General features: G+C 41.8%; 1 protein-coding gene across 2 annotated transcripts in view; it reads right to left on the bottom strand.

Moving 5' to 3' along the window:
- Window positions 1-2,399: 2,399 nt before the first annotated feature.
- Window positions 2,400-27,065, bottom strand: part of PTPDC1 (protein tyrosine phosphatase domain containing 1) — a 161,684-nt gene continuing 137,018 nt past the window's right edge. For both annotated transcript variants that reach the window (XM_073592333.1, XM_073592332.1), the window contains exons 8-10: window positions 24,836-25,021; window positions 19,396-19,506; window positions 2,400-3,570 (exon numbers count right to left, since the gene is read on the bottom strand). In XM_073592333.1, coding sequence (XP_073448434.1) covers window positions 3,484-3,570; window positions 19,396-19,506; window positions 24,836-25,021 — 384 coding nt within the window. In that variant the 3' untranslated portion in view covers window positions 2,400-3,483. The remainder of the gene's footprint in view (window positions 3,571-19,395; window positions 19,507-24,835; window positions 25,022-27,065) is intronic.

Raw genomic sequence — 27,065 nt, 5'->3', positions numbered from 1 at the left:
ACTGGAGTATTCTACAAATACCAGAAGATATTATCTCTAGTTCACAAATCTTAAATGCTAGGGGTTTATTGCTTATTTATAGAGCTGCTACACTTAAAATGAAAACTATATAAGTGGAATAGCTTCCAGTCACAGAACCATGCAAGTTTTCATGCCAGCACAGAAAATTACATATTTTATACTGTGAAATTTGGTGTTCAAGTAAGGGCAAAACTTTTCTTTCTTTTTTTTTTTTGGATAGAGGGGAGAAGGATTAGAACATCTGTCAGGTGTTTATTGCTGTCTATGTCCCCGTTAAAGAGATCCACCCTCTCCATTTGGCCTGTTTACCATTATCATTGACAGTGAAAGCAAAAGAAAATCCCAAATTTTGGGTTGTCCCCAGAAAAGTAATATAGGGGAAAACATCCAATGGGGACACTAGTTCTGGTGACCTGGGGGTCCCCAAGGAACTCCCTTAATTTGAATTGATTTCCTCTCACTTCCTGTTTGGCTATGGGACAGGAAATGAAGGTAAATCTCCCCAATGGGACAAAGAGGGCAAAAATAAACCTTACAGGGGTTTAACTCTCCTTTACTCTATCCAAAATGAAAAAAAAAAAGTTCTGCCTATAGTTCTACTTTAAGTCCATTGTTCTGTTAGCTACCTTCTGGGCTGAAGCATGCTGCAAAATTGATAGTATTTTTCCATGGGATCACCAAAAAAGGAAGTCAGCCGAATGGAAAATACTGTTCTTCATTATACCATCTTCAACACAGGAAAACGTAGGGGGGAATTCCAGATTCCCCTCTTTGAACAGAAACAGGTTTAAAATTTTAAAACCAAAAAGAAATCTAAAACTATGCTTGCTTGCAAGGCACAAACACTTAAAATAACCTGTCACAAAGCTAATAATTTAAATCGAGCACATGGTAAAATAATGAAAAGCAGAGATTATCTTCGGTTCAAGATTTATATTAAAAAAAAGCATTCAATCCAAGATGCAGGCAGCTGAATTTACATGAAAATCTTGATTTTTTTTTTTTTAATGCCAAGTTTGGCCCCACACCCTCCTGGGCCCTTTGATGTGATGGGTGGCCTCACTGACCAACAGGAAGGCTTTTTTTCCTTTCACTTTGACATTGTAGCACATTATTTCCAAACTTTTATAATCTGGATTACAAGTTAGTGGCAAAAAAGTACAGTAAAGCAAAATTAAACATAATTATTTTGACAATCCCAACAAAAGAGACAGTAGTTTCTGACTTTAATATTGCAAGGGCAGGTTAGAAAAAGAAGGGGGAGTTAATAGAAGAAAGATGCAGAGGGTCTGATTAATGTAATATGCGCCATAAGAAAAAGTGCTGCCCATAAAAATGAAATACAATCCTTATTTCAATCCTGGACAGAAGAAATGACGACCGCAAGCTGGACAACAAGAAATGTTTCTAACAGCAGATGTTTTCATCAATCAGCCCCTGACTATGTAAACCATATAAAAACAAAAATTTCATATACTGTATTAAAGCTTACCAGTCCTTAGTCCTTGTTCACACAGGGTGAATACATCCATGTCCCATGCAGGGGCAGTGTCTTGCTGACATGGGAATGCACAGGTGTTGCTTGCATCTCTGTGCCAGCAGCCCCATTGTTTTCTATTGGGACGCAATGGCTGCACGGACAAAATTGCTGCTCACAAAATGACATCTGTGTAAGTGCACGGCCCCGAACGTACCCAGGGTGAGTTCAGGGACATCCACCCACACCCACATGCATGTCATATTGGGACACAGCAGTTGTGTTCATGCAGCTGCTTCCCAATAGACAACAATGGGATTGCTGGCACCGTGATGCACAGCCCTGAATTGGGCACAGATGTAATTGCCCCGTGTGAACAGGGCCTTAGATGTGGTGGCTGCCATTTGTTTTTTTCACTTAACTTTTACCCTGTGATCATGCAAATAACACACTTTTTGCCCCTGAGTGGCTACACCCATTTCTCCATTGTGTTTATGGAGGGAGTTATGGTTGGCCTTTATATGTTTGTCTTTGTTAATCTCAATTACATGGTGGGCTGATGAGACTAGTGGGACAGAAGAGGAGGGAAGCCAGCTGAGGGGGACGGAGGGTGGAGGAGGACAGGGAGTCAGAGAACATGGGGGGGGGGGGTGGAGGAGGACATGGAGGGGGGGCCGGAGAAGGACAGGGGGCCAGAGGAGCGGCCGGAGGGGGAGGACACAGGGAACAACCGGGAATGATTAGTGCAGCGGGAGGGACAGCTGTGAACACCGATCTCCCTGTATAGCTTTTTACCCGACAGTTGCCAGAGGGAGAGAAGGAGAAGCGGCTGCCGGCTAAAAAGCTATACAGGGAGATCGGTGTTCACAGCTGTCCCTCTCGCCTCACCGATTATTCTCTGCTGTGAACCAGCGAACCATCTAGAATAAGCCCTGCAGCCGGGATATCGGGAGGCGCTTGCGGGTGTGCAGCAGCAGAAATGCGGGAGACTACCGCACTTCGCGGGAGACTTGGGATATCTGAGATGTTTGTGCTTTCTTTTCAGCTCATAAGCACACTGCATTTCTGGCAAGATCAACAGATATTTTCTGTACTTTCTGAAAATGTTCATAGTTTGGAAAATGAAAACGAATGCAGCCATCATGTTAAACGACTGATAAGCTACAGTATATTACGTTTGATTTTCAGGTTTAGATACTCTTTAATAAGTGTCCATCCTTCTGCAGGACAGTCCAAGCAAGAGGCACTTTTTTACTTTGAAGCACCATGCCCAATTTTCCTACAGCAGGAAGGTGTCCTAATTTTTTCAGACAATACAGGCAGCAATGTTGGTATGGGCAACAACTTCACTTTTTCCTTCCTCCATTTTTATATGCTGTAAAACAGAGACTGTTAAAAATGTAAGGCCTATAAAAGAGAATTCGGTTCAGTTTCTTTTTTTTTTCTTTAAAAACATCCCTACCTGAAATGTCTTCTTTTGTAACGTCTCTATATAAATTATTGTACCGCAAAACATTATAAACATATGGCTGTCAGAATTCTACAGCTGGTCTGTCAAGGCTCGACCAGTCCTCCTCCGCTGAGAATCCTTCATACTGAATACAATAAACAGTTCACAGTGCATTAGCTGGACAGGGTCTGCTAACTGGCAGCAGTATGCCCAAGTCAGAATGTAATAAATTAAACAGGAACATCTACAAATATTAACTACAAATATTAAACCAGACTTTGGAAACATATAAAGAATGCTGTAAAACACAGTGAACAAGGCTTTTTAGAGACAAGTAATAATTACAAAAGAGTTCGCTGAATATCAAGTCATCTCGAGGTTTCTACATTCTTTGTATTTGAAGCCCTTTGTGTAGCCAACACTTAAACACAAACCTCACAGGAAACGCACATGACGAGCCTCACAGAAATGAAACACATTTCAACATTGCAAGGCCAGGTCTGTGAGCTCCAGGGCTGCCAAAGTCTTGTCACGCCTACTTTCTGATATTCGTCAAGATGTGCTCAAAGATCGGTTTCAGAGTGTTGAAAACCATAGGGCCTTCCTTAGAACATTTCTTAACCTACAAAACAAAGATTCATTGGGTTAGAAATCACCTACAATGAGGAGTGTAACACATATCGGATAGGGTTCCATAGAAAACTCATCACAGAGACCTCTGACCCTTCATACATTTTAAAGATTACCTGAACACTGAAAGTTTTGCTCAAAAAAAGCCATACGGAGGGCAAATGACCAGTCACCAGTGTTACATGTAGTGTTCCTGCAGCTGATCTTTCCTCATTAGTGATTTACCATGCCTTTCTGTCCACCGTGTCTCTGAATGGAGGCTGCCATCTTGGTAGAGGCCGGGCTTTGCTATCTCAGAGCTGCCCCCAGGGATGATTGCTGATCTGATGACTGGTTGGGGGGGAGGGGGGATTCAAGATGCAGTAGAAGAGGTGCAAAAGGCACAGATTAACAGAATGAGTAAGGATCCATTCACATCAGCGGCTGTGCTAAACGCACTGCCACTAATGTGCACTGGAAGAACACAGTGCTGGAGCATGGATCCAGACACATTGGGATTGATTTACTAAATCTGATGCAACTGTGCATGGTAGCCAATCAGCTTCTAACTTCATCTTTTTCAATTAAGCTTTGACAAAAAAAAAACCCGGAGCTGATTGGATTCTGTGCAGCGCTGCACAAGATTTTTCATGCTCCAGTTTTAGTAAATAGACCCCAGTGTTTACATTTTTTTTTATAGAACTCTACTGAAATGTCACAAGTGACATTTCATTGCATTCTGTTCACACAGCAGTGTTGGAATTTGGTAGTTTTCGCTGCAACTTGGTGTGCTGAAAGAAAAATTAGTACATGCACTACTTTTTCTCTACGCACATCACCACAACGCAATGGTGTCAACTGACTCCATAGGAAACAAGAAAAATTGCCCTGTCTTTGCATTGGGACTGTACTGGGCAACGCTGCCCAGGGCATAACCTAATGGTGTGAATGACCCCAAAAGCAGAAGCAGGGGGATGCATGCCAGTTAATTCTTCTCCAACAAGAAGCACAATCACCAAATCTCACTCAAAATCACCTGAGACTAGCAGTCAGAGGCAGAAGTGAAGTGACTAGAAGTCAAAGGCAGATATACAGCTATAAGGCTGTAAGCACATGAGTGCCTAGGCACACTCACATACCAGGAAGTGCACTGCTATTTTTCATAAGGACAAAAAAGTACATTTAGGCATAACATATTTAGAGATTTTCTTTAACCTGCTGCATTCTGCACACAGAAGGTTGATGACTCGCAAGGGGCGCCACTCAGAGAATGCTTTGCATCTTCTGAATGATAGCAAAGCATTCTGTGAATGGAAAAATCATGCCAAGCTCCATGAGTGCCGCCATCTTCATGATTTCTACATAGTGACCATGGCTGTGACCGGGCTGGCCCCCATGCAAAGCCTGGCTTATGAGGATATTGCTATGGGGTGTTTTGGAACAGCGCATACTTGGTGTGTTTCTCCTTTGGATTCTCCGAATGGGGCCCGTGCCAAGCGGCCAGCCTTCTGTGATCAGAATGTAGCAGAGCAGCCATTCAGCGCTGGACCTGGAAGCAAGTGGAGATTACTGGAGTAGAGGATTCTACTTCAGTGATTTCTAGCTTCCAGGGGCATCAGCCAGGTATGGTATATGCAAAGTTATGGTCCAAGCTGGACCAATGTAACTACCGTATTTCAACCAAGTATTTAGCTGTTTGCTTGTTGTTCAGGCTACAGCCTCAAAATGCATAAATACACCTACACATTCAGGTCTTCCATTTAGCATCCAGGTATTGCTTTAGTGCCCAAGCTACTCTACTACCTTTTGTTGGAAATCTGGTAATCTGGGAACTCCTTTTGCTTACTGCTTGTACCACTGAAAAGGTTTTCCCAAACACACCCACTATAGGCTTTGGGATGTCTCTCATATAGGAAGCCTGGTGTGACAATGTGTTTGTACATAAAACCCTTTTAAAGCATGCTCTAATTTGCTGCAACGGGAAAAAATCTTTGCTGCTCCCCTAAAGTAATTGGATAAACCTAAGAACAATACTCTATGATATATTTCTAATGGATAAAGCTTGAAGTTAAATTAGAGGTATACCCTCACCGCTTTATCCATGGTGAGATATTTTAAAGCGCTTGTAAATGTAAAGGGGTTGCTGGTCCTTTGAACATTGAGACTCCTTAGGTGGTCGTTGTGAAGGCAGACACTACTAATCAAATGTGGATGAAAGTTTCTCCTGTGAATACACTCATCTGCATTTCTTGAGACCCAACCTGGTTCTATATGGCAAAACCATTCAAAGTCTGAGAAATTCGTCCAGTATTTTATGACAGTCTAATGCCAGGTTTGTTGTGCGGGTGGTCTGTACAGAAGCCAACAGCTTGGCATTCACTGTACTCATTGCTTCCACCATAAACATGTGAATCGTGAATAATTCTAACATTGTAACCTTTCTGGCCTAAACTTTGGTGTTTAAAATAGAAGAAGCAATGGAAACAACAGCTTAAAATAATCTGGAAAATTCTACTCAAGCCAGTAAAAATACATTATTATAACTGTGGTGCATATAACTGATCATTGTATTAAATGATTTAAAACATTTTATGTCCTTTTTCTCTCTGCAATATTAAAACTGCATTGCGTGTCAGTGGATTCCCTGTCAATCACTGTTCTAGATTCCCATGTGTTATAAGCTGTTGCCTTAAAGCACTATTGGTTGAACTAGATGGACTTGTGTCTTTTATTCAACCAGACTATGTAACAATGTAAAGCAACCCTGTTAAATGTTTCCCCTACAAAAAGATGCTTAAATGAAAACTAAAGGCAATTTTTTTTTAGTTTTGGATATAGTAGAGTAGGATTAGAACACCTCTCTGGTTTTTATTGCTGTATATGTCCCCATTAGGGAGATATATCTTGTCTTTTTGTCCCGTTTGCTGTTATCACCAAGAGTGAAAGTGAAAGAAAATCTAAAATGTTTAGTTCTGTTGACCCTGGTGACAACCAAGGATTCCTTCTCTTTGGAGGGATTTCCTCTCACTTCCTGTTTGGCTATGGGACAGGAAGTAAAGGAAATCAGCCCAATGGGATAAGGGGGGCAAAAAAACTGACAGGGGTTATAACCCCCCCCTACACTTTCCAAAATTAAAAAAAAAACGTTTTGTCTTTAGTTCTACTTTAATACGCACCTCTGTCCTGACCTGTGACAATTGGTGTTATATTGAAGAGAATCTTCTGAATCCGACATGTTTGGGAGTCTCGGATTCCTGGTCAGAGACCACACACTGTAGTTCATGCCATCGACCCCTATGTCACTTGTGTTTTCTCCAGTGACAATAGAGGTTGGAGGGAGAACTAAAGTGTGCAGCTTGGAACCAGCAATTTGACATTCACAGAAGTGTTAGATTCAGTAGATTCTTCAAGTGACAGCTTCTCTAACTGAAGAGATTAAAAATAATATTAAAATAAGCCCCACTGTTAGGACAGTTGCAATATAATGATAGTAACTACCTGCATTGATGTAAGTGGCCACAATATTAATGACACAAATGCACCAGTTTTGATCTGTTTTGGTCCTGTTTAATTTTTTTGCAGTGCTTTGCAACACACACTGAAGAGAAGATAGGATTAAAATAAGCCCCATTGTAAGACCCCTTTCACACTGGGGCGGTTTGCAGGCGTTATTGCACCAAAAATAGTGCCTGCAAACCGCCCCTAAACAGGCTCCGCTGTTTGTTCAGTGTGAAAGCCCGAGGGCTTTCACACTGAAGCGGTGCGCTGGCAGGAGAAGAAAAAATCTCCTGTCAGCCGCTTCTTTGGAGCGGTGTATTCACCGCTCCTAAACCGCTTCTGCCCATTGAAATCAATGGGACAGCGCGGCTATACCGCGGCTATAGCCGCGCTATACGAGGGGTTTTAACCCTTTTTCGGCCGCCAGCGGGGGGTTAAGACCGCACCGCTAGCGGCCGAATACCGCAGTAAATATAGCGCTGTTTTACCGCCGACGCCCCCTACCGCCCCAGTGTGAAAGGGGCCTTAGGGCAGTGGCAGCAAAGTAATTGTAACTCCAAGCATTGGCGTTAATGGCCACAATAATAACCTCCAGCATTAGTGCTATTGGCTGCTATAATAACCCTCAGCAATGACGTTAGTGGCCACAACAATAACCTCCAGCATTAGTGCTAGTGATTGCTATAATAACCCCCAGCATTGATGTCAGTGGATGCAATTAACCCCCAGCACTGGTTTCTGTGGCTGTACTATTAACCCCACTCCCTGCACTTTGGTGACCAGTGGCAGTGCTATTTAACTGCTCCCAGACCACCGCACGCCGATGTACGTCGGCAGAATGGCACGGGTGCACAAAAGAGTGTACTCGTACATCCCTTCATAATCGCGGGCGCATTCGCCCGCCGCAGGAGCGTACCCGCGGACTCGATGTCTGCCGCAGGCCCGTGATTACGACGAGGAGAGGCAGAATGGAGAATGTGTATGTAAACAAGGCATTTCCCTGTTCTGCCTCATGACATGACAGGGATCTACTGCTCCCTGTCATCAGGAGCAGTGATCTCTGTCATGTCCTAGGTAGCCCATCCCCCCCTACAGTTAGAACATGCTGAGGGAACACAGTTAACCCATTGATCGCCCCCCTAGTGTTTAACCCCTTCCCTGCCAGTGACATTTACACAGTAATCAGTGGCTATTTTTAGCTCTGATCGCTGTATAAATGTCAATGGTCCCAAAATAGTGTCAAAAGTGTCTGATATGTCCACCACAATGTCGCAGTCCCGATAAAAATCGCAGATCACCGCCTTTACTAATAAAAAAAGTGAATAATTAAAATGCCATAAATCTATGCCCTATTTTGTAGACGCTATAACTTTTGCGCAAACCAATCAATATACAGTTATTGCAATTTTTTTTTACCAAACATATGTAGAAGAATATGTATTGGCCTAAACTGAGAAAGAAATTAGTCTTTTCATATATTTTTGGGGGATATTTATTATAGCAAAAAGTAAAAAAATATTGTTTTTTTTTTTCAAAACTGTCGCTCTTTTTTTGTTTATAGCGCAAAAAATAAAACCCGCAGAGGTGATAAAATACCACCAAAAGAATACTCTATTTGTGGGGAAAAAAGGACGTCAATTTTGTTTAGGTACAACATCGCACGACCGTGCAATTGTCAGTTAAAGCGATGTAGTGCTGAATCGCAAAAAATGCTCTAGTTATTAAGGGCATAAAATCTTCCGGGGCTGAAGTAGTTAAAGTGTTACTAAACCCACGACAGTAAAATCAGTCCGTATATGCAGTAAAGCATGCTTGTTATACTCTGCATTGTGTAAAAAAGCTGTTTGATCCTGTCTCCCCTGATCATCTCCTTCCACTGACTCCAATATATTTCCTGATATTTACAGAGGCTGCACATGCTCAGTTTGGTATGTATAAGACTGCTATATACTGCTGATGAAAAAAGGTATTTAGCAGTTTATATTTACTAAAATAATTGCTTTTCCATGTTCTGTGTACTGTGGGAGACCAGGTAAAAGCGAATGCAGGGTCCTGGGTTTAGTAACACTTTAATTCTCCACAGTAATTGTCAGTGTCATTATTATTTAACCTCCACCAGTACCGCATTGGTGGTCAGGGGCAGCATTTTTTAACACCCCCAGCTCTGCTTTAGTGGTTAGTGGCAGTATTATTTAACTTCCACCTCCACATTAGTTGTCAGTGGCAGTATTTATTTACAGCCCCATATTGGTCAGTAGTAGAAAATTTGAGCCTCCCCCCAACATTTTTGGTCAGTGATCTCTTACCTGATCCTGTGCCACTTTCTCTCTTTCTGCATCCAGCCAGGACTATACTTGTACAATTGGGCAGAGATTACTCTACGTGACAGTATTGGCTTTGTTTTAGTGATGGGTACAGGAAGGCAGAGCATTGAAGCACATGGATGCCACTCCTAAAAGTGCCCACAGATGCCCAACAGGTAGTGAACTTAGCCCAGGACATGGTGGGCCACAACACAGAGATCCAGCGTGCTGCATGGATGTTCCATTTCAAAACCACAGCCAGTAATTGTCTGTTGATGCAATTGTTGTATCCATACTGTACTAGTATAATTTTGTTTAATACAAAATCTTTTGCTAAAAAAAAATGGGTGTAAAAGTGGATTTTCGCCCCCATACCTGACCCCCTTGTGACTACATCAGCCACTCCACAAGATTTTGGAGTGTGTCTTTGTGCCCCTTCAGCTTAAAGAACCTTTGTGAGGTCAAAAGTATTAGTGTTAGACAAAAACACTGGGCTTGCAGTTCGCATACCAATTTATCCCAAAGGTGTTCAGTATGGTTGAGGTTCTTTGTAGGACACGCAAGTTCCTCTACATCAAACTCATAAACGATATCCATGGAACTCATAAAGATGCGGACAGCATTTTTGTGAAAGTGCCTCCCATGCATTCTAAAAGAGGTGCAGCATGCACCAAATTCATGTACCTTTCTAGAACTTGTACTGGAGTTTGGCACACATTGCACCACTTTTAGAATGCATGCAAGAATCTGGCTGCTCCAGTTTCTCTCTCGGTATATGAACAGAGAGATGGTCCAAGTTAGCTCCACTTTCGCAAGATACGACTTGTCCTTTTTTTTATTTTGAATTTGGCGCATTCATAGCACCACAATGTAAAAGTGGAGCATTTTAGAACTCCCTGAATTTGGTGCATGAGTTGCTGTCAAAATCAAAAGTGTTGCATGAATTTGGCGCATTAACAAGAGGGATTAACGCCAGAAAAGGGGGACAGCAGCTTTATTGAATTCCCCCCAATGTCTTTATAAAGCTGGCTTTGTACACAGGGGCACAGTCATGCTGAACAGGAAAGGGTCTTCTTGTTGCCGCAAAGTTGGAAGACAATTGTCGAAAATGTTTTTTGTAAGCATGACCGTCCTGTTAACTTTTACTGAAACCTGAAGTCAATAATTTGCGCCTTTTGCCATAATTTTGATATATTTAAAGGCTATGGAACAGCATATTGAAATAACTGCCAATATGGAAGAAGAATCCAGAGTATTGTAATCACCTCCCCCAAGAAAAAAATACTTCTTCTTTGAAGTGGAACAACTTTCTGTGAATAAATGGTGTATTCTGCACTTACAAGAATTACTAATTGACGGCTCCCTTGATAATGCTGCACAGTTAAGCATGTCATTGTGAAAGGCTGGCTACAGCATTCCCAATTAGTGTCTGTACATTACACCACATTGTGCATTCTGATTGACATCACCTGCTCTATTTTTTTTTATTACAGTATGAAAGTTGTGATATTCCTGGTCCTGATATAAGAGGACTTGGAACGGTTCTCAATTGTATCCACCTTCATACATTTATCTTTAGACAATGACATTTACTCTCAGAACCGCCGACCACATAACTTGCATTCTAGAAATACTTGAATTCATCCCAGGATATGTGTATATAAGTAACATGTCTGAACAAGGATATAAAGAGATTTGCTGTTTCATTCATTTTTTTAGGAATGTACTATATGACATGAGATATCCTGCTTACACATCAGGGATTATTTCACTATGCATTGGGGGTTATTTACTAAAGGCAAATCCACTTTGCACTGCAAGTGCACTTGGAAGTAAAGCCACTGTAGATCCGAGGGGGACATGCAAGGAAAATAAAAAACAGCATTTTAGCTTGCACATGATTGGATGATACAATCAGCAGAGCTTCCCCCCATTTCAGATCTACCCCTCAGATTTAGAGTGACTGCACTTCCAAGTGCACTTGCAGTGCAAAGTGGATTTGCCTTTCGTAAATAACCCCCATTGCATCTGTTGCTCTTCCTTTGCCACTAAATCCAGCAGATGAAGATACCATTGAAGTTAGTGATTGGATTTGTGAATTGGATGAAATCGATGGAACCACGTCGGCTCCGGAAGATTTACCCCCCCCCTTCCTGACCAGGCCGTTTTTTTTTTTGCGATATAGCACTGCGATGCTGTACAAAACAATATTTTTTATTTTCTGCTCTAAAACATACCCAATAATATTTATTTTTTTAAAATCGAATTTCTTCATAAATTTAGGCCAATATGTTTTCTGCTACATATTTTTGGTAAAAAAAAATCCCAATAAACGTGTATTGAGGGTTAATGTACACGGGACGTTTTAAAACCTCTTCTAAACGATTCAACTTGACAGATAGTAACCGACGTTTAAAAACATTTGTTTTGTCGCGTTTAAATGCCGTGTTTGTGTATTTTTTTAAATAGTCAAAAATGTATCTCCATTAAAAACGCCTGCAAACGAAACGCGGTGCGAGTTACCGGCGAGTGCTGTTACAGGTATTCGCTGTTTCAAATGCTTCTGAACGTCCGTCATGAACGCATTTTTTTGCTTTCCAAAAAATGCTTCTAAACTCAACTGCCTAGAAATGACTATAAACGACCCTGTGTACATGTACTGATAAGATGACATAAAGGAGAGTTCAGGGGCAGCTGAAAAAAATGCCCAACTGCTTCTAAACATCCGTTTATCAGCAGCAGTGTACATGAGGCCTGATTGGTTTGCTCAAAAGTTATAGCGTCTACAAACTATGGGATATATTTGTATTTATTTATTGTTTTTACTAGTAATGGGGGTGATCAGCGACTTATAGCAGGACTGCAATATTGCGGGGGACAAATAGGACACCTAACTGACACTTTTTTTGGAACTAGTGACACTAATACAATGATCAGTGCTAAAAATATGCACTGTCACTGTACTAATGACAATGGCAGGGAAGGGGTTAACATTAGGGGCAATAAAAAGGTTAACTGTGTGCCTACCATGTGATTCAGTGTAGTGGGGGAGGTGCTTTTACTAGTACAAGGCATGGATCGGTGTTCCTATTTCACAGGAACACAGGATTTTTGCCTTCTGCACTGACAGATTGTCAATCTGTCTTGTTCCCATAGGCAGACTGGCATTTTATGAGTGTATCAGCGGGTGCCAGCGGACATCATGTACGCGGTATCCATTGATCAGCTCCCGCTGTGTAAAATCACAGCGGGAGCAAGTTGCCGGCGGTGCGCACTCGCGTCCAAAACCTGAAAGTGCAGAATCACATATATATTGCAAACACCTCTAGGGTTGCCAAGCTGTCAGCACCCTCGCAGCAGCTCCAGCAGTCTCGGGATCTGATATCCTTGCTCTTCTCCCTATTCTTCATGCAGAGCTTCCAGGACAGACCAGATTGACTCTGATTGGTCAGAGCTGTCACAGTAAATTGATTAGGTCTGTTGTGGAAGTGCTTCCCTGGACTGCTGGAAGAGCCATTGGGGGTGCTGACAGCTTGGCAACCTCAGAGGTAAGTACAGTGGGGATCGGGGGAAGGATGTCTGATGTTAGTTCACCTTTATATTTTTTTGTAAAGGTGAACTAACCGCTTCAAGCATGGGTGTTTAACTTGTGGCCCTCCAGCTGTTGCGAAACTACAAGTCCCATCATGCCTCTGCCTTTGGGGGTCATCCATGTAACTGTCAGCCACTTGCAATGCCTCATGGGACTTGTAGTTCCATAACAGCTGGAGGGCCACTGGTTAAGCACCCATGCTTTACACTTTTAAATTGTAAGTTCATCTTTAGTAACTTTTTACAAAAATCCCTCTAAGTAATTTCAGATCCCATATATAGTACATACCAGCGGGCCTCATTTTAAAACACTGCTCCTGCTTTCCTTTACATATCTAGGTGTTGAGAGCCTTTCCACAGAAACTGCTGGCCAACAGATCCTTCTCTGCTGTTTGAACTACAGTATACCTTCCCAGTGCACACATTGTTGACCCTGGAATGCTAGTTAATAAACATTATATCCGTATTGATAAGCAGGAGTGTCATTAGAACCGGGGACACCCAGTGCCCTGCATCCGTTGTTAAAGGGGTTGTAAACCCTCAAGGTTTTTCACCTTAATGCTGTCTGTGTCTGGATGCAGCAGCAGGACACGGGAGCGCGCCTGCACGAGTGCCCCAAGGGAGAGCGGCTCTCCAACGGGGCACTCGAGAAGAGGAGGAGCCAGGAGCACCGCTGATGGACCCCAGAAGAGGAGGATCGGGGCCACTCTATACAAAACAAACTCCACAGAGGAGGTAAGTATGACATGTTTGTTATTTTTTTGTTTTTTTAAAAAACAAACCTTTAAATGTCCTTCACTTAAAGGATATGTAAAGGTTCGTTTTAAAAAAAAGCAGCGTGTAAATTATACAAAAAAAAAAAAAAAAAATGCGGTCGGTCACAGCAATTGTATTCACAGCACTCACTGTGAATCAAAATGCTATGACCGACCGCATTCTTTTTTTGTATAATTTACACGCTGCTTTGACAGCTGCCAGCTTCTGTCCCTGTCTGCCTGCCCGCCCGCCGCCTGTCAGGTCTGGAAATGCTCCAAAACTCCTCCTCAGCTCTGTGCTACATGTCTAACAAGCATTTCAGTACTAGTGAACTGTGCACACAGTATTGCACAAACCTCACTGCCACAAACCTGTGCAAAGGTGAGTACTGTGGAGATAAGGGGGAGATGCAGCAATGAGAGTTGTGGAAGGGGGAGAGCTGGTTGCAAAGGTGAGAGGTGTGTGTGGGTATGTGGGGAGGATGGGGGGGTAGGGGTGATGGCTGCAAAGGTGAGAGGTGTGTGTGGGTATGTGGGGAGGATGGGGGGGTAGGGGTGATGACTGCAAAGGTGAGAGGTGTGTGTGGGTATGTGGGGAGGATGGGGGGGTAGGGGTGATGGCTGCAAAGGTGAGAGGTGTGTGTGGGTATGTGGGGAGGATGGGGGGGTAGGGGTGATGGCTGCAAAGGTGAGAGGTGTGTGTGGGTATGTGGGGAGGATGGGGGGGGGGGTGATGGCTGCAAAGGTGAGATCTGTTTGTGGGTATGTGGGGAAGATGGGGGGGTAGGGGTGATGGCTGCAAAGGTGAGAGGTGTGAATGGGGAGCTGAATGCGGAGATGAGAGAAACTGGGTGCACAGCTGTGAATAAAGGGGGGGTTGCAGGTGTTAGAAGTCAGTAGTGTGTAAAGTACACCACAGCATACAGAGATGTAAAGTCTGCATTCTGAAAAGCATATGTAGTAGAAAAAAGTAGGTTTTAAAAAAATATTGTGCCATGGTTTATATGTGTATTTGGGAATCTCACTACTGGTACAGTAATTAAAGCATATTTTGTGGCATATGTGCGCTGTGCAAACATTGAGTAGGCTCAGATCCTGTCTATGTATGCTCCATTAACTGTCACTGCAATGAGGCCACACTGACTGTTCTCTACAGTGCACCACATCATCCTTGTCTTTCTGAGAGTGAATATACATAAGTTAAGCCTCTCAACATAGCAGCCACCCACCCTATAACAGGAAGTTGGATCACAGTAACAAGAAAAAAGGAATTTGGAGGAGGTAGAAAGCAATAGAAGGTATTTTTTGAGTTAAGAATACATACTTGAATAGAATTTAGAACACGCAGCGGCTCACATTTACCGAACACACAGTTCCGATCCAATTTCAGACCGAATTTTGGGCTGAATTCGGACCTGAAACAGACCAAAAGAGGCACAGGACTCCTGCAGAGATGTGTGAAGCGGCTTCATAGAGAACAAGTCACAATCTCCTGCTATGGGAATCGGATGCGGGGAAACGCTCTGCAAGTTCCTAAAAAAGATTAAAATAAATGCACACTTTTTTGCCTGCAAAAAATGTGCAATTATTTTTTTTTTTTTTAGTGAACTTAGCCTTTAAATTATACCATATTATAAAGTTGACCAGTAGGGGGCAGACAATAACAGCAGATCACAAAATGCACAAAATGTTGAATAATGTTCCCTTTTTTTTCAACATAGTTAAAGTGTAACCCCACTCTGGGTGATCTATGTACATTGCCAGGAGTATAACAAACTTGGTTGCAGATTCCTACCTTTTGTTATTCTGAAGAAATCCCTGTGTGTTAGTCTGTGCCTCTGTTCTGAGTGGGTCTTATGGGAGTGTTTTCATAATTAACTGTCAAGTGTGGCGGCAGCAGCAGGGCACTAATGAGGAAATCTGCTGGGCCTGAATCCCTTTAGATGGGTTCCTATTGAAAGTATCTCTCCAAAAATTGCATTTTTGTTGCAGGGGATGCCTGAAATCTGACTTGTATTTTAGTGCAGACTTCTGGGAAAATTGGTGAGCCAGTCACACAAGCAGGAAATGATGTTTCTGGGGAGTGGTCAGTACAGACTCTGTGTACAGAACAACTCCAGGTAGCCATATTGCAATGCATTCTCAGAAAATTACAGAGCTGCAGATTGAAAAGGAAAGGTCATTTTTAATAACATGCAATTACAACATGATTAATGTCGCAATTATATGCGCTATATTATTTTTTCTTTTTCTTTTTCCCCACGAAAGTGGAGTTACCCTTTAAAGACTTCAGTAACGTCTGATCTGACAGGTCACTATCTGACTGTGCATGGGTCTTCTCTGACCTCAGAAATGTAGGTTCAGTATCACACAGCGATGCATTTTATAGTTTTGTAGGCTTGCAAAATGTTCATAAGAATTATTACTGCAATATAAAAAGAAAGCGTAAAGTGAAACATTCTTAGAACAGAAGGGATTCACATGTCTCATTTCACATATATCAAAAATATGAGAACTATTCATCATTTCAGAACAGACAGCAGAATAATAAAAATGATTCCTTTATATTTTTCCATATGTGTAGGTGGCCTCTGAAATGAGGAATAATCCTGTTTTTTTGCGATATGTGAATGAATGAAATGTGAATACCTTCTGTTCCGAGCCTCTGCTGTACTGTAATATATAGTAAGGTGGCATCAGCTCTTCCTTTCTTGCCTTTGTGTCAACTTTACTTTAACATTGTCTATAAATTGGTTAGCATTTTAACTACATCATGCTGCAGTTTTAATCTAGCATTTAATTTCTTTAATTGGAACCTATGGATAGTAGGTTTTTTATTTTGGCATATAGTATTATAAACAATATATTCCCAGCACTTAGGGCCCTTTCACACTGGGGCGGGGGCGGCGTCGGCGGTAAAGCACCGCTATTGCAAGCAGCGCTTTACCGTCGGTATGCGGCCGCTAGCGGGGCGGTTTTACCCCCCTGCTAGTGGCCGAGAAAGGGTTAAAACCATCGCAAATCGCCTCAGCAGAGGCGCTTTGCCGGCGGTATAGCCGCGCCGTCCCACTGATTTCAATGGGCAGGAGCGGTGAAGGAGCGGTATATACTCCGCTCCTTCACCACTCCGAAGATGCTGCTAGCAGGACTTTTTTTCCCGTCCTGCTAGCGCACCGCTCCATTGTGAAATCCATCGGGGCTTTCACACTGGAGACAAAGCAGCGGCACTTTCGGGTCGGTTTGCAGGCGCTATTATTAGCGCAATAGCGCCTGCAAACTGCCCCAGTGTGAAAGGACCCTTACTATAGATTCATAATACTCAAGTTCCCCACACAATCAGTGTCCTTTACTAAATATTAAATGTTAAATGTCTGTTCAGATATAAAGAAAAAAGAGACATCGTCAATATATCCTCTTTGCAGTTTAAAAAAAAAGAAAATGCTCACCATCGCCAGATGGTCAGACCCTCATAGATAAATGCATCATATCAGGCACATGATTAAATATATAAATGGCCACCAGGTGTCACTCTTTCTCTTCTCAACAAATACATCCAGTGTCCTTTTATTTACTGTTTCCTCCCATAAATTGTATGAAAACCCCCCAAAAATGAATGAGGCAGATTTACTTAAAGTGTAACTCCACTTTTGTTGAGAAAAAAAACATTCCCCTCTGGGTGATCTATGTACATTGCAAGGATTATAGAATTTGCTATTTTTGCATATACAGGGGTTATTAACACATGTATTTATAGTTAGCACTAACAGGGATTTGCACCTTGAGGGATCTTCATTTTTAGTTTTCAAGGATTATAACAACCTTTGTTGCAGATTCCTACCTTTTGGTTTTCTGAAGAAATCCCTCTGTTTCTCTATGCCTCTATACTGAGTGGGTCTAATGGGAGTGGTTTCATAATTAACTGTCAGGTGTGCAGCTGCAGGGCACCAATGAGGAAATCTGCTGGGCATGCCTTCATTCCTTTAGACATGCTCCTATTGAAATTATCTCTCCAAAAATGACATTTTTGTTGTAGGGGGTGCCTGAAACCTGACTTGTATCTTAGGCAGACTTCTGGGAAAATTGGTGAGCCAATCACACAAGCAGGAAATTATGTTTCTGAGAAGTGGTCAGTACACACTCTGTGTACAGAACAATTCCAGGTAGCCATATTTCAATGCATTCTCAGAAAATTACAGAGCTGCAGATTGAAAAGGAAAGGTCATTTTTAATAGCATTCAATTACAATATGATTAGTGTCACAATTATATGTGCTATATTATTTTTTTTTTACTTGCTATTTTTTTTTTTTTTTTTCCCCACAAAAGTGGAGTTACCCTTTAAACTGGAGCACACAGAATCTGGTTACTATGCACAGTTGCACCCGATTCTGTGTGCTCTAGTTTTAGTAAATCTCCCCAACAGTGTAAAAAAACAACAAATAAACTTGTGTTCACATATACACTATATTACCAAAAGTCTTTACACGCACATGAACTTTAATGGCATCCCAGTCTTAGTCCGTAGGGTTCAATATTGGTTTGGCCCATCCTTTGCAGCTTTAACAGCTTCACCTCTTCTGGGAAGGCTGTCCACAAGGTTTAGGATTAGGACATTTTTATTTTTTTGTGTTTTTTTTTTTATATATACAGTATTTTTAGATTTATCTATATTAAATACATATTTATTTTTAAATGGGGTAATTTTATTTAGCTTATCAATTACAGGGGCTTAGGGTGCTATTTATTATTTGTATAATTTTTGGTCTAGCATTGATATTTTTTAATGTGGATCTTATGGCGCTATAGGCAGATGGTTGGAATGTTTTGGGCTTCATAGGGGTGACCAATATTTCAGTAGTATATGGTTTTTAATAGTAAGAGAAGAACACTAAGGGCGGAAATGGTATATAAATAGGAGCTTCCTGTTTGATGGCACATCCTCTTGATAAAGTCATCGAGGAAGTAACATCAGCATGTCAGACCAGGAGTGGTGACTCTAGCCTCTTCGATTTTACAGAAAGCACTGTTTGCACTTTCTATTTTCTATGTAGGCATAGTAAAAAAAAGCAGTTAATTCTGATACTACATTATGGGGCTGCTTCTTTTATAACATTTTTATAGGTATGTGAGGTGCACAAGTAAAGTGAGTTCAGGGACCATGGGGAATCGCCATGATATGCCATATATGAACCTATGAGATCTATCGGTCACTCCATTTTGTGAAATTCCATTGAATGTGGATGTAGCACGTTGTTGGCTGGAAAAATAAAGAGTGCACGTTTGGTTGATTTTTATGTGAGCACAATTTCATTTGAAATTTTGATGTCTTTTACATGGAATATTTCACTTTTTCTTTATATCTGCACAGACATATAATATTTAGTAAAGGACCCTGATTGTGTGGGGGCTTTGTGGGTTGTGATTCTAAGCGCTGTGAATATTTTATCTATAATTGTAGAACCTACCCGTGGGAAGATAGGGTGATTCCAGCTTTTAGAGTATAATTTATTTTGATTATATGGTGGATTGTCCTTAGTGCTGGTTCCATATTCACTACTATTGTGGCATATAGACCTGTAAATTGCACAGATTGAGAGAAGAATTGTGCTGGCATAACAGAGCATTTTATAATGTTTATGATCTGGTATATTCCAGGTATCCCCCCCTATTATTTTACTGATTTAAACCTTACCATTGTAAAGGCTGCAATCATCCTTTCTAGTATAGTGTCTTCTATGTCGGCAGGGATTGGTCGAAGGTTACTCACACACTGCAAAATGCACAAGATGGTTTGATGCTGACCCTGTAATTAAAACAAATAATCATTAAGACAGGGAAATACAAAGGTTCTGTATAAAATACACAAGAAAAAAAGGTTTAGTGGAGATTTTTTTGCTAAAATTTACACAGGGCGGACAACAATCTCATGTAATACAAAAAATATGCACCATAAAATATAGTATGTCCCAATACATAGCATGAATGATCCCAAAATGCATACTTTTTAGGAGGTCATAAGCATCATTTTTACACGTTAAATCCATTAACATATTTAGGGCCTGTGCCCAACTTGCAGCCCTTTCAGTGCCCAGTAGTGGGAATGGAAGCACTGATTTGGAAAGGGGCAGTAATCTTTAGCAGTCTTATATAACATGTTGCCAGCTCCTTAGGGGCCCGTTCACACTATGTGCGGTGATTGGTGTCTTTCTGCACTTGATCAACTCCAATCACCGAAAACAACTGTTTTCTATGTGCCCTGTTCATACTGATATGTTAAGGGTGGGTTGTAGAGCGCAGTGGAAAAATGCTGTATCTTCTGAACTGGAACTCACTGGAAGTCCCATCCATTCTTGAACTTCAGCAAAGCTGCAGTTCATAGGAGTGAATGAAACATCACTTTGACATTTCTAAAAAGTAAAAAAAAAAGGTAAATAGTGCCTTGCGTTGTAAAACCACAAGGCACCACTGCCAACACAGCATGAACTCTACTACAGAAGCAAATACTCTTGCGCACAGGTGTGTAAGCTAGATGATCTCAAGGGTTCAGAAAGGACAGTGAATTTCGGCCTTGCTGCTCTCCAGGATGGGATTATCCTAGTAGTAAACGATAAGAAAGAAAAAGAGAGCGCACCGGCCTAGTGCATTATCCTTGAGAAAAATTTTATCAAAATTTAAGATTTTAATCTTGTTTTTAATAAAAAAAAAATTCTCAAGGATAATGCACTAGGCCGGTGCGCTCTCTTTTTCTTTCTTCTCAGCATGAACTCTAGTCTGTATGCTATAACAGGTAGTTTTAGTGCATGGGCTCTTGTGAATGAGCCCCATCTTCTGAAGCAGGCTATTAGTCTCCAACAGGACCCGTAACATGTCTAAAGTCTCAGGCCATTTCCTCTAATGTATCTGCAGAGTCATTCACCTGTAACATGACCTATACTGAATATTATGTGTGGCTTTTTGCCACTTTCAGGGGGCGAAGTTATGACCTCCTATACCTCACAACCTTCTTTCCTGTAACAGAGGGATGTAATGGATCATGAAGGATCCTGAGAGTTCAAATGACCTTCTAATTCCTGATAGACTTATCTCATTGGCTGTTGGGATCACTGCACCTGGTATTATATCAAATCAGATATCCCTAGGATCCCTTCTGATGTGAATGTTCCTTATATATGGATATATGATTTACTGGCGAGGATCTGCAGGGGAACGTGCATCTAAAGGAAAGCTAGTGATGCATCCTTTCATATTAGATGCTTTGTCTACTGCTGCTTCTATAAAGGCAAAACTTCTTATTTTCATTTTAGATAGAGTAAAGGAGGGTTATAACCCCTCGGGTTTTTTTTGCCCTCTGTGTCCCATTGGGGAGATTTCCCTTAACTTCCTGTTTGTCATCAGGGTCACCAGAACTGGTGTGCTGTGTACTTGTCTCCAGGAGTGGCCAGTCCATAAGGGGCCCAGGGACACTGCCCCCCCCCCCAGGTTGCATGCAGAGATGCATGCAGGGCGCCGGACTCCTATATTTCTATGAGTTTTTTTTTTTTTCAACCACATGATTAGAGCCTGAGAAAGGTTGGGCTCGGGGCGCAGAGCCCACCCACTTATGACACTAACGAATTAATATTTGCTATTGTCTTCTGGCTTCTCCTCCCGGCCAATCAGGACAGGAGGCAGATTGGGTTGGCCGGGAGAAGCTACCGTGGAGGGGGGGAGTGCAGACCTGGGAGGGGTTTGTTTGTCCCCCAAAAAAATGTTTAGCACCAGCCGCCACTGCTTGTCTCAATCCGGAGGACTAAGTATAATTTCTGTCTGCTGCTTCATTCCTCTTCAATCAGCATGAATCACTTCTGACAACCCCTGGTTGTCATCAGGGTCACCAGAACTAGTGTCCCCATTGGAAGATTTTCCTTCTATCCCTGTTCTGATGTCAACCCAAAATTTGGGATTTGCTTCTACTTTTGATGATAACGGTAAACAGGACAAATAGGAAGGGTAAATCTCACTAAGGCCCCTTTCACACTTGTGCGACTTCAAAGTAATTTCGCGGCCGCGATTTTGCCGTGATTTGGGAGCAGTACTACTTTGTATGACTTTGCCACAACTTTGGCATTAACCATTCTCAGCTTGTGCTTACAAAGTCGTACTGAAATCGTGTCTATATTATTCAGGTACGATTTGCAGGCTACTTGAGGGTTTAACATTGAGGTCTGTGGACATCAACTCGCATGGAAGTTGGACCAAAGTAGTGCAGGGACTACTTTGAAGTCGGCACGACTTAAAGTCATGCCAATATGAATGGTAGTCATTGAAAATCATGGAGAATGACTTGTCATACGATTTTGCAGTACAAAATCGTGGGACAAGTCCTATAAGTGTGAAAGGGGACTAAGGGACACTTTAGGGAAAGAAACATAACTTCGGCCTAATTAGAAAGCATTAAAAAGAAAGGCTGCTGTAAACATATGACCAGCTCATACGGACATACTTACATACTTCACATAAAGGATTTCAATCTTACAAGTGGCTGTAAACCTCAGACATAAAATATGAACAAAGATATCCTTCTAAACTGTGTACTTGTCTCAATCCGGGGCACTAAGTGTCATTTCTGTCTGCTGCTTCATTCCTCTGCTATCAGCATGAGTCACTTCTTACAAGTTTTCCTGACACCAAGAGGTAAAAAGGTAACAGAGGGGGGAGGTCCAGCACAGCCTGTGATTGACAACCTCAGCTCTGTTCCTGTGTGCTGTGTGAAGCGGTGGGTGTCCCTTCCCTCCAATCAGCTCTCACTGAGCTGAGTGTAGCTTTAGCTCCTTGCCCCCCGCTTTCTGAAAGCACAGACAATCTGTATATATTCTGCATATTGGCTGTAAATAAGAGAAGACAGCAAATACAGTAAACAGGTACAACTAAAGTCTAGTACACACGGGCCAAATATGAGGCAGAATCGGGCTATTCAATAGAAACCGGCCAACATTCGGCCTGTGTGTGGGGACGCTGGCCATTCGCCTGGCTTCTGTCTAAGGGGCATGACCAAAAAAGGTTTGCCGATCGGCATCCGAAGAGCGCTTACAGCCAATGGCTGAGAGCGCTGACTGGTGTATTCTGGTGGGGGGGGGGGGCGCCCCCCTGTCAGAATACAATAGCTCAGCGAGGAAGATCGCTGTACTAACATTGGATAGTTAATACAGCAGTTCCTCCTGGGTTGAAAAAAAAACTAGTAGTGTGTACTAGGCTTTATGTAGCGGATTTGTTTCATCTCTGTGTATTACCTGAGGCCAGTCACTTCACTGAGTATATGTGAGGGTTTACAAGCACTTAAGGACTGCCCCACACAGACATACTGTGGCAGGGCGGCCCTCCTGCGCGAAATCATGTACAGGTATGTAATTTCGTGCAGTGGGTCTGGGGCGACCCGCTCCTGTGTGTGATTGGACACAGCAAGAGCCAATCAGCAGGTCCGACACTGGTTTTAACCTCTTACCTACCAGTGTCATTAGTACAGTTACAGCGCATATTATTTAGCATTAGTGTCACTGGTCCCCAAAAAATGTTAAAAGTGTCAGTTAGGTGTCCGATTTGTCCGCTGCAATTTTTGCAGTCCCGCTAAAAATCACTGCCATTACTAGTAAAAAAATTAATAAATAAAAATTCCATAAAAATATCTCCCAGTTTGTAGACCTGATAACTTTTGCACAAACCAATCAAAATACGCTTATTGGGATTTTTTTTACCAAAAACATGTAGCAGAATATATATTTGCTTAACCGCTTGCCAACCGCCTCACACAGATATACTGCGGCAGAAGGGCTCGTACAGGCAGAATCACGTACCTGTACGTGGCCCTTAAACACTCCCCAGGACACACTTAACCCCTACACTGCCACCTAGTGGTTAACCCCTTCACTGCCAGTGTCATTTACACAGGAATCAGTGCATTTGTATAGCACTGATTGCTGTATAAATGACAATGGTCCCAAAAATGTGTCAAAAATGTCCAATGTGTCTGCCATAATGTCGGAGTCACGATAAAAATCGCTGATTGCCACCATTACTAGTAAAAAAAATAAATAAAAATGCCATAAAACTATCCCCTATTTTCTAAACGCTATAACTTTTGCGCAAACCAATCAATAAACGCTTATTGCAATTTTTTTTACCAAAAATATGTAGAAGAATACATATCGGCCTAAACTGAGGAAAAAACATGTTTTTTTATATATTTTTGGGGGATATTTATTATAGCAAAATGTAAAAAATAATGCGTTTTTCTCAAAATTGTTGCTCTTTTTTTGTTTATAGCACAAAAAAGAAAAAACGCAGAGGTGATCAAATACCACCAAAAGAAAGCTCTATTTGTGGGAAAAAAAGGACGTGAATTTTGTTTGGGAGCCACATCGCACAACTGCGCAATTGTCAGTTAAAGCGACGCAGTGCCGAATCGCAAAAAGTGCTCTGGTCAGGAAGGGGGTAACTTCTTCCGGGGGTGAAGTGGTTAAACTGATGAAGAAATTCAATTTTTTACGGTTTTTTATTGGATGTGTTTTATAGCATAAAGTAAAAAATGTTTTTTCTTCAAAATTGACGCTCTTTTTTTTGTTTATAGTGCACAAAATAAAAATGGCAAAGGTGATCAAATACCACCAAAAGAAAGCTCTATGTGTGGGAAAATAATGACATCAATTTTGTTTGTGCACAGTGTCGCACGACCGCACAACTGTCAGTTAAAGTAACGCAGTGCCCTAATGCAAAAAATGGCCTGGTCATGAAGGGGGTAAAACCCTCCGGAGCTGAAGTGGGTAAACATCACATATGAATACAGGCTTGCTCTTTTATATTTTAGCTCCCTCCAAAACAGCAGAGAGTTTTCAGTATATAGTGCAACACTCTACAGTTGGATGCTGACCATGTACATGTACACTGAAGAGAAAATACAATATAGCAATGCAACAATGTTATTAATACAGCATTGCTGTTGTAAATCATGTAATATGATGGCTGCGGAGAGTCTCATGTTGCTTCGGTAATGTGCTGGTAAAAGGTTTGAGCTGCATGTCATTATCTGGGTCTGGGCAGCTGCTTTTAAAAATAAAAAAAATAAAACAGAAGATGTAGACAGACTTTGTTGCATTTACCTTTTCAAGCAGGAAGAGGGCGCTCTCCAGATCACTACCGTAACTTGCTAACAAATGAACATCCTCTTTTGTGATAACAGGTTCTTTCAGCTGTTCAAGCCAGGACCACATTAAATGACTGAATATAGAGGGATTCCTTTCTGTGCAGATGCGATCCCATGCTGCTTCTCGGGAGTTTAGCTCTTTCTAATGGTAAAAAAAAAAATAAGAAATCAATAACTTAATAAGTTCACTCAAAGCAAGTTGTTTTCTCGACTCACTCTGCACACCCCCCCCCCCCCTTCCCCGGGCTTCTGCTCTATGTTTACATTACAGATTGAACAAAAATGCTAAATCACTGCTAGGAGGGGGATCAGAGTGAGCTGAGCTTCAAGGGAACTTGAATGACTTCAGTGCTTCTGCTGTGAAATTTAAGAATGAATTTCTCCACGGTGCTTGCACCTACAGAGGTCAGTGTGGACTGTTATTAAAGTGACTTTCTCTTCAAATAAAAAAAAAACACCCTGCAAAAGAAGAGTATTAACACTTACCTATCCTACTGCCTGTGCCTCAGATTTTTGCTCTCTGGGAAGAGTGGAAGAATACTTGTCATCTGACACTTCTCAGTGTGTCATTTCTCTGCATCTCCAGCCAGGTGCTGTGGTGCTAATTGTGCCCAAACAACACCCGGAAACATGCACTTCCTGGTAAGTGGGTGTGCCTACGGCCTTATAGCTTTATTTGCAGTGTGAGATCTAAGGTTTTTTTTTGCCTGTCCGAAAAGATTTGGAGTGAGATTTAGTGATGTCACTGCTGTGCTACTCACTGTTCTTGCTGGAGGCTCTGACATAAAGAAGCAATGGGGCAAATTCACTAAAAGTTATCGCATACCATATAAACGTCACGTGACTAATTTTTCGGAAATATCGCATGAGATAATAAAAGAGTCAATTCATGAAAGTAAAATATTGAATGTGAGGTAAATACCACACATTTGTTAAAAAAGTTAGATTTTTACCACAAAAAAAGAGATACATTATTTAAGTGGGCAGCACAGTGGTGTAGTGGTCAGCACTTTTGGTGGTGTAGTGGTCAGCACTTTTGGTGGTGTAGTGGTTAGTACTTTTGCCTAGCAGCAAAAGGGTCGCTGGTTCGAATCCCAACCACGACACTACCTGCCTGGAGTTTGCATGTTCTCCCTGTGCCTGTGTTGGTTTCCTCCGGTAATTCTGGTTTCCTCCCACACTCCAAAGACATGCTGGTAGGTCAATTGGCTCCTGTGTAAATTGTCCCTTGTATGTGTATGTATAAATGTGAGTTAGGGACCTTAGATTGTAAGCTCCTTGAGGGCAGGGACTGATGTGAATTTACAATCTATACAGTGCCTTGAAAATGTATTCATACCCCTTGAAACTTTCCACATTTTGTCATCTTACAACTAAAACATAAATTTATTTTATTGAGATTTTATGTGATAGACCAACAAAAAGTGACACATATTTGTTAAGTGGAAGGAAAATGTTGAATGGTTTTCAAACTGTTTTACAAATAAATATGTGAAAAGTGTGGTGCATTTGTATTCAGCCCCCCTTAGTCAATACTTTGTAGAACCACCTTTCACTGCAGTTACAGCTGCAAGTCTTTTTGGGGATGTCTCTACCAGCTTTGCACATCTAGAGAGTGAAATTTTTGCCCATTCTTCTTTGCATAATAGCTCAAGCCCTGTCAGACTGGCTGGAGAGCATCTGTGAACAGCAATTTAAGTCTTGCCACAGATTCTCAATTGGATTTAGGTCTGGATTTTGACTGGACCATTCTAACACATGAATATGCTTTGATCTAAACTATTCAATTGTAGCTCTGGCTGTATGTTTAGGGTCGTTGTCCTGCTGGAAGGTGAACCTCCCTTAGAAGGTTTTCTTCTAAGATTGCCCTGTATTTAGCTCCATCCATCTTCCCATCAACTCTGACCAGCTTCCCTGTCCCTGCTGAAGAAAAGCATCCCCACAACATGATGGCTTTCCTTCTACAATGGCATTCTTCTTGCCATTCTTCTATAAAGGCCAGATTTGTGAAGTGAAGGACTAATAGTTGTCCTGTGAACAGATTCTCTCACCTGATTCTCCCACCTCTGCAGCTCCTCCAGAGTTACCATGGGCCTCTTGGCTGCTTCTGTGATTAATGCTCTCCTTACCTGGCTTGTCAGTTTAGGTGGACGGCCATGTCTTGGTAGGTTTGCAGTTGTGCCATA

This window comes from Aquarana catesbeiana, linkage group LG07, assembly GCF_042186555.1.
Source record: "Aquarana catesbeiana isolate 2022-GZ linkage group LG07, ASM4218655v1, whole genome shotgun sequence".
NCBI classification, from domain to species: domain Eukaryota; kingdom Metazoa; phylum Chordata; class Amphibia; order Anura; family Ranidae; genus Aquarana; species Aquarana catesbeiana.
Note: the sequence above shows the minus strand (reverse complement) of the source record. Positions and strands in the feature narration are given on the sequence as shown.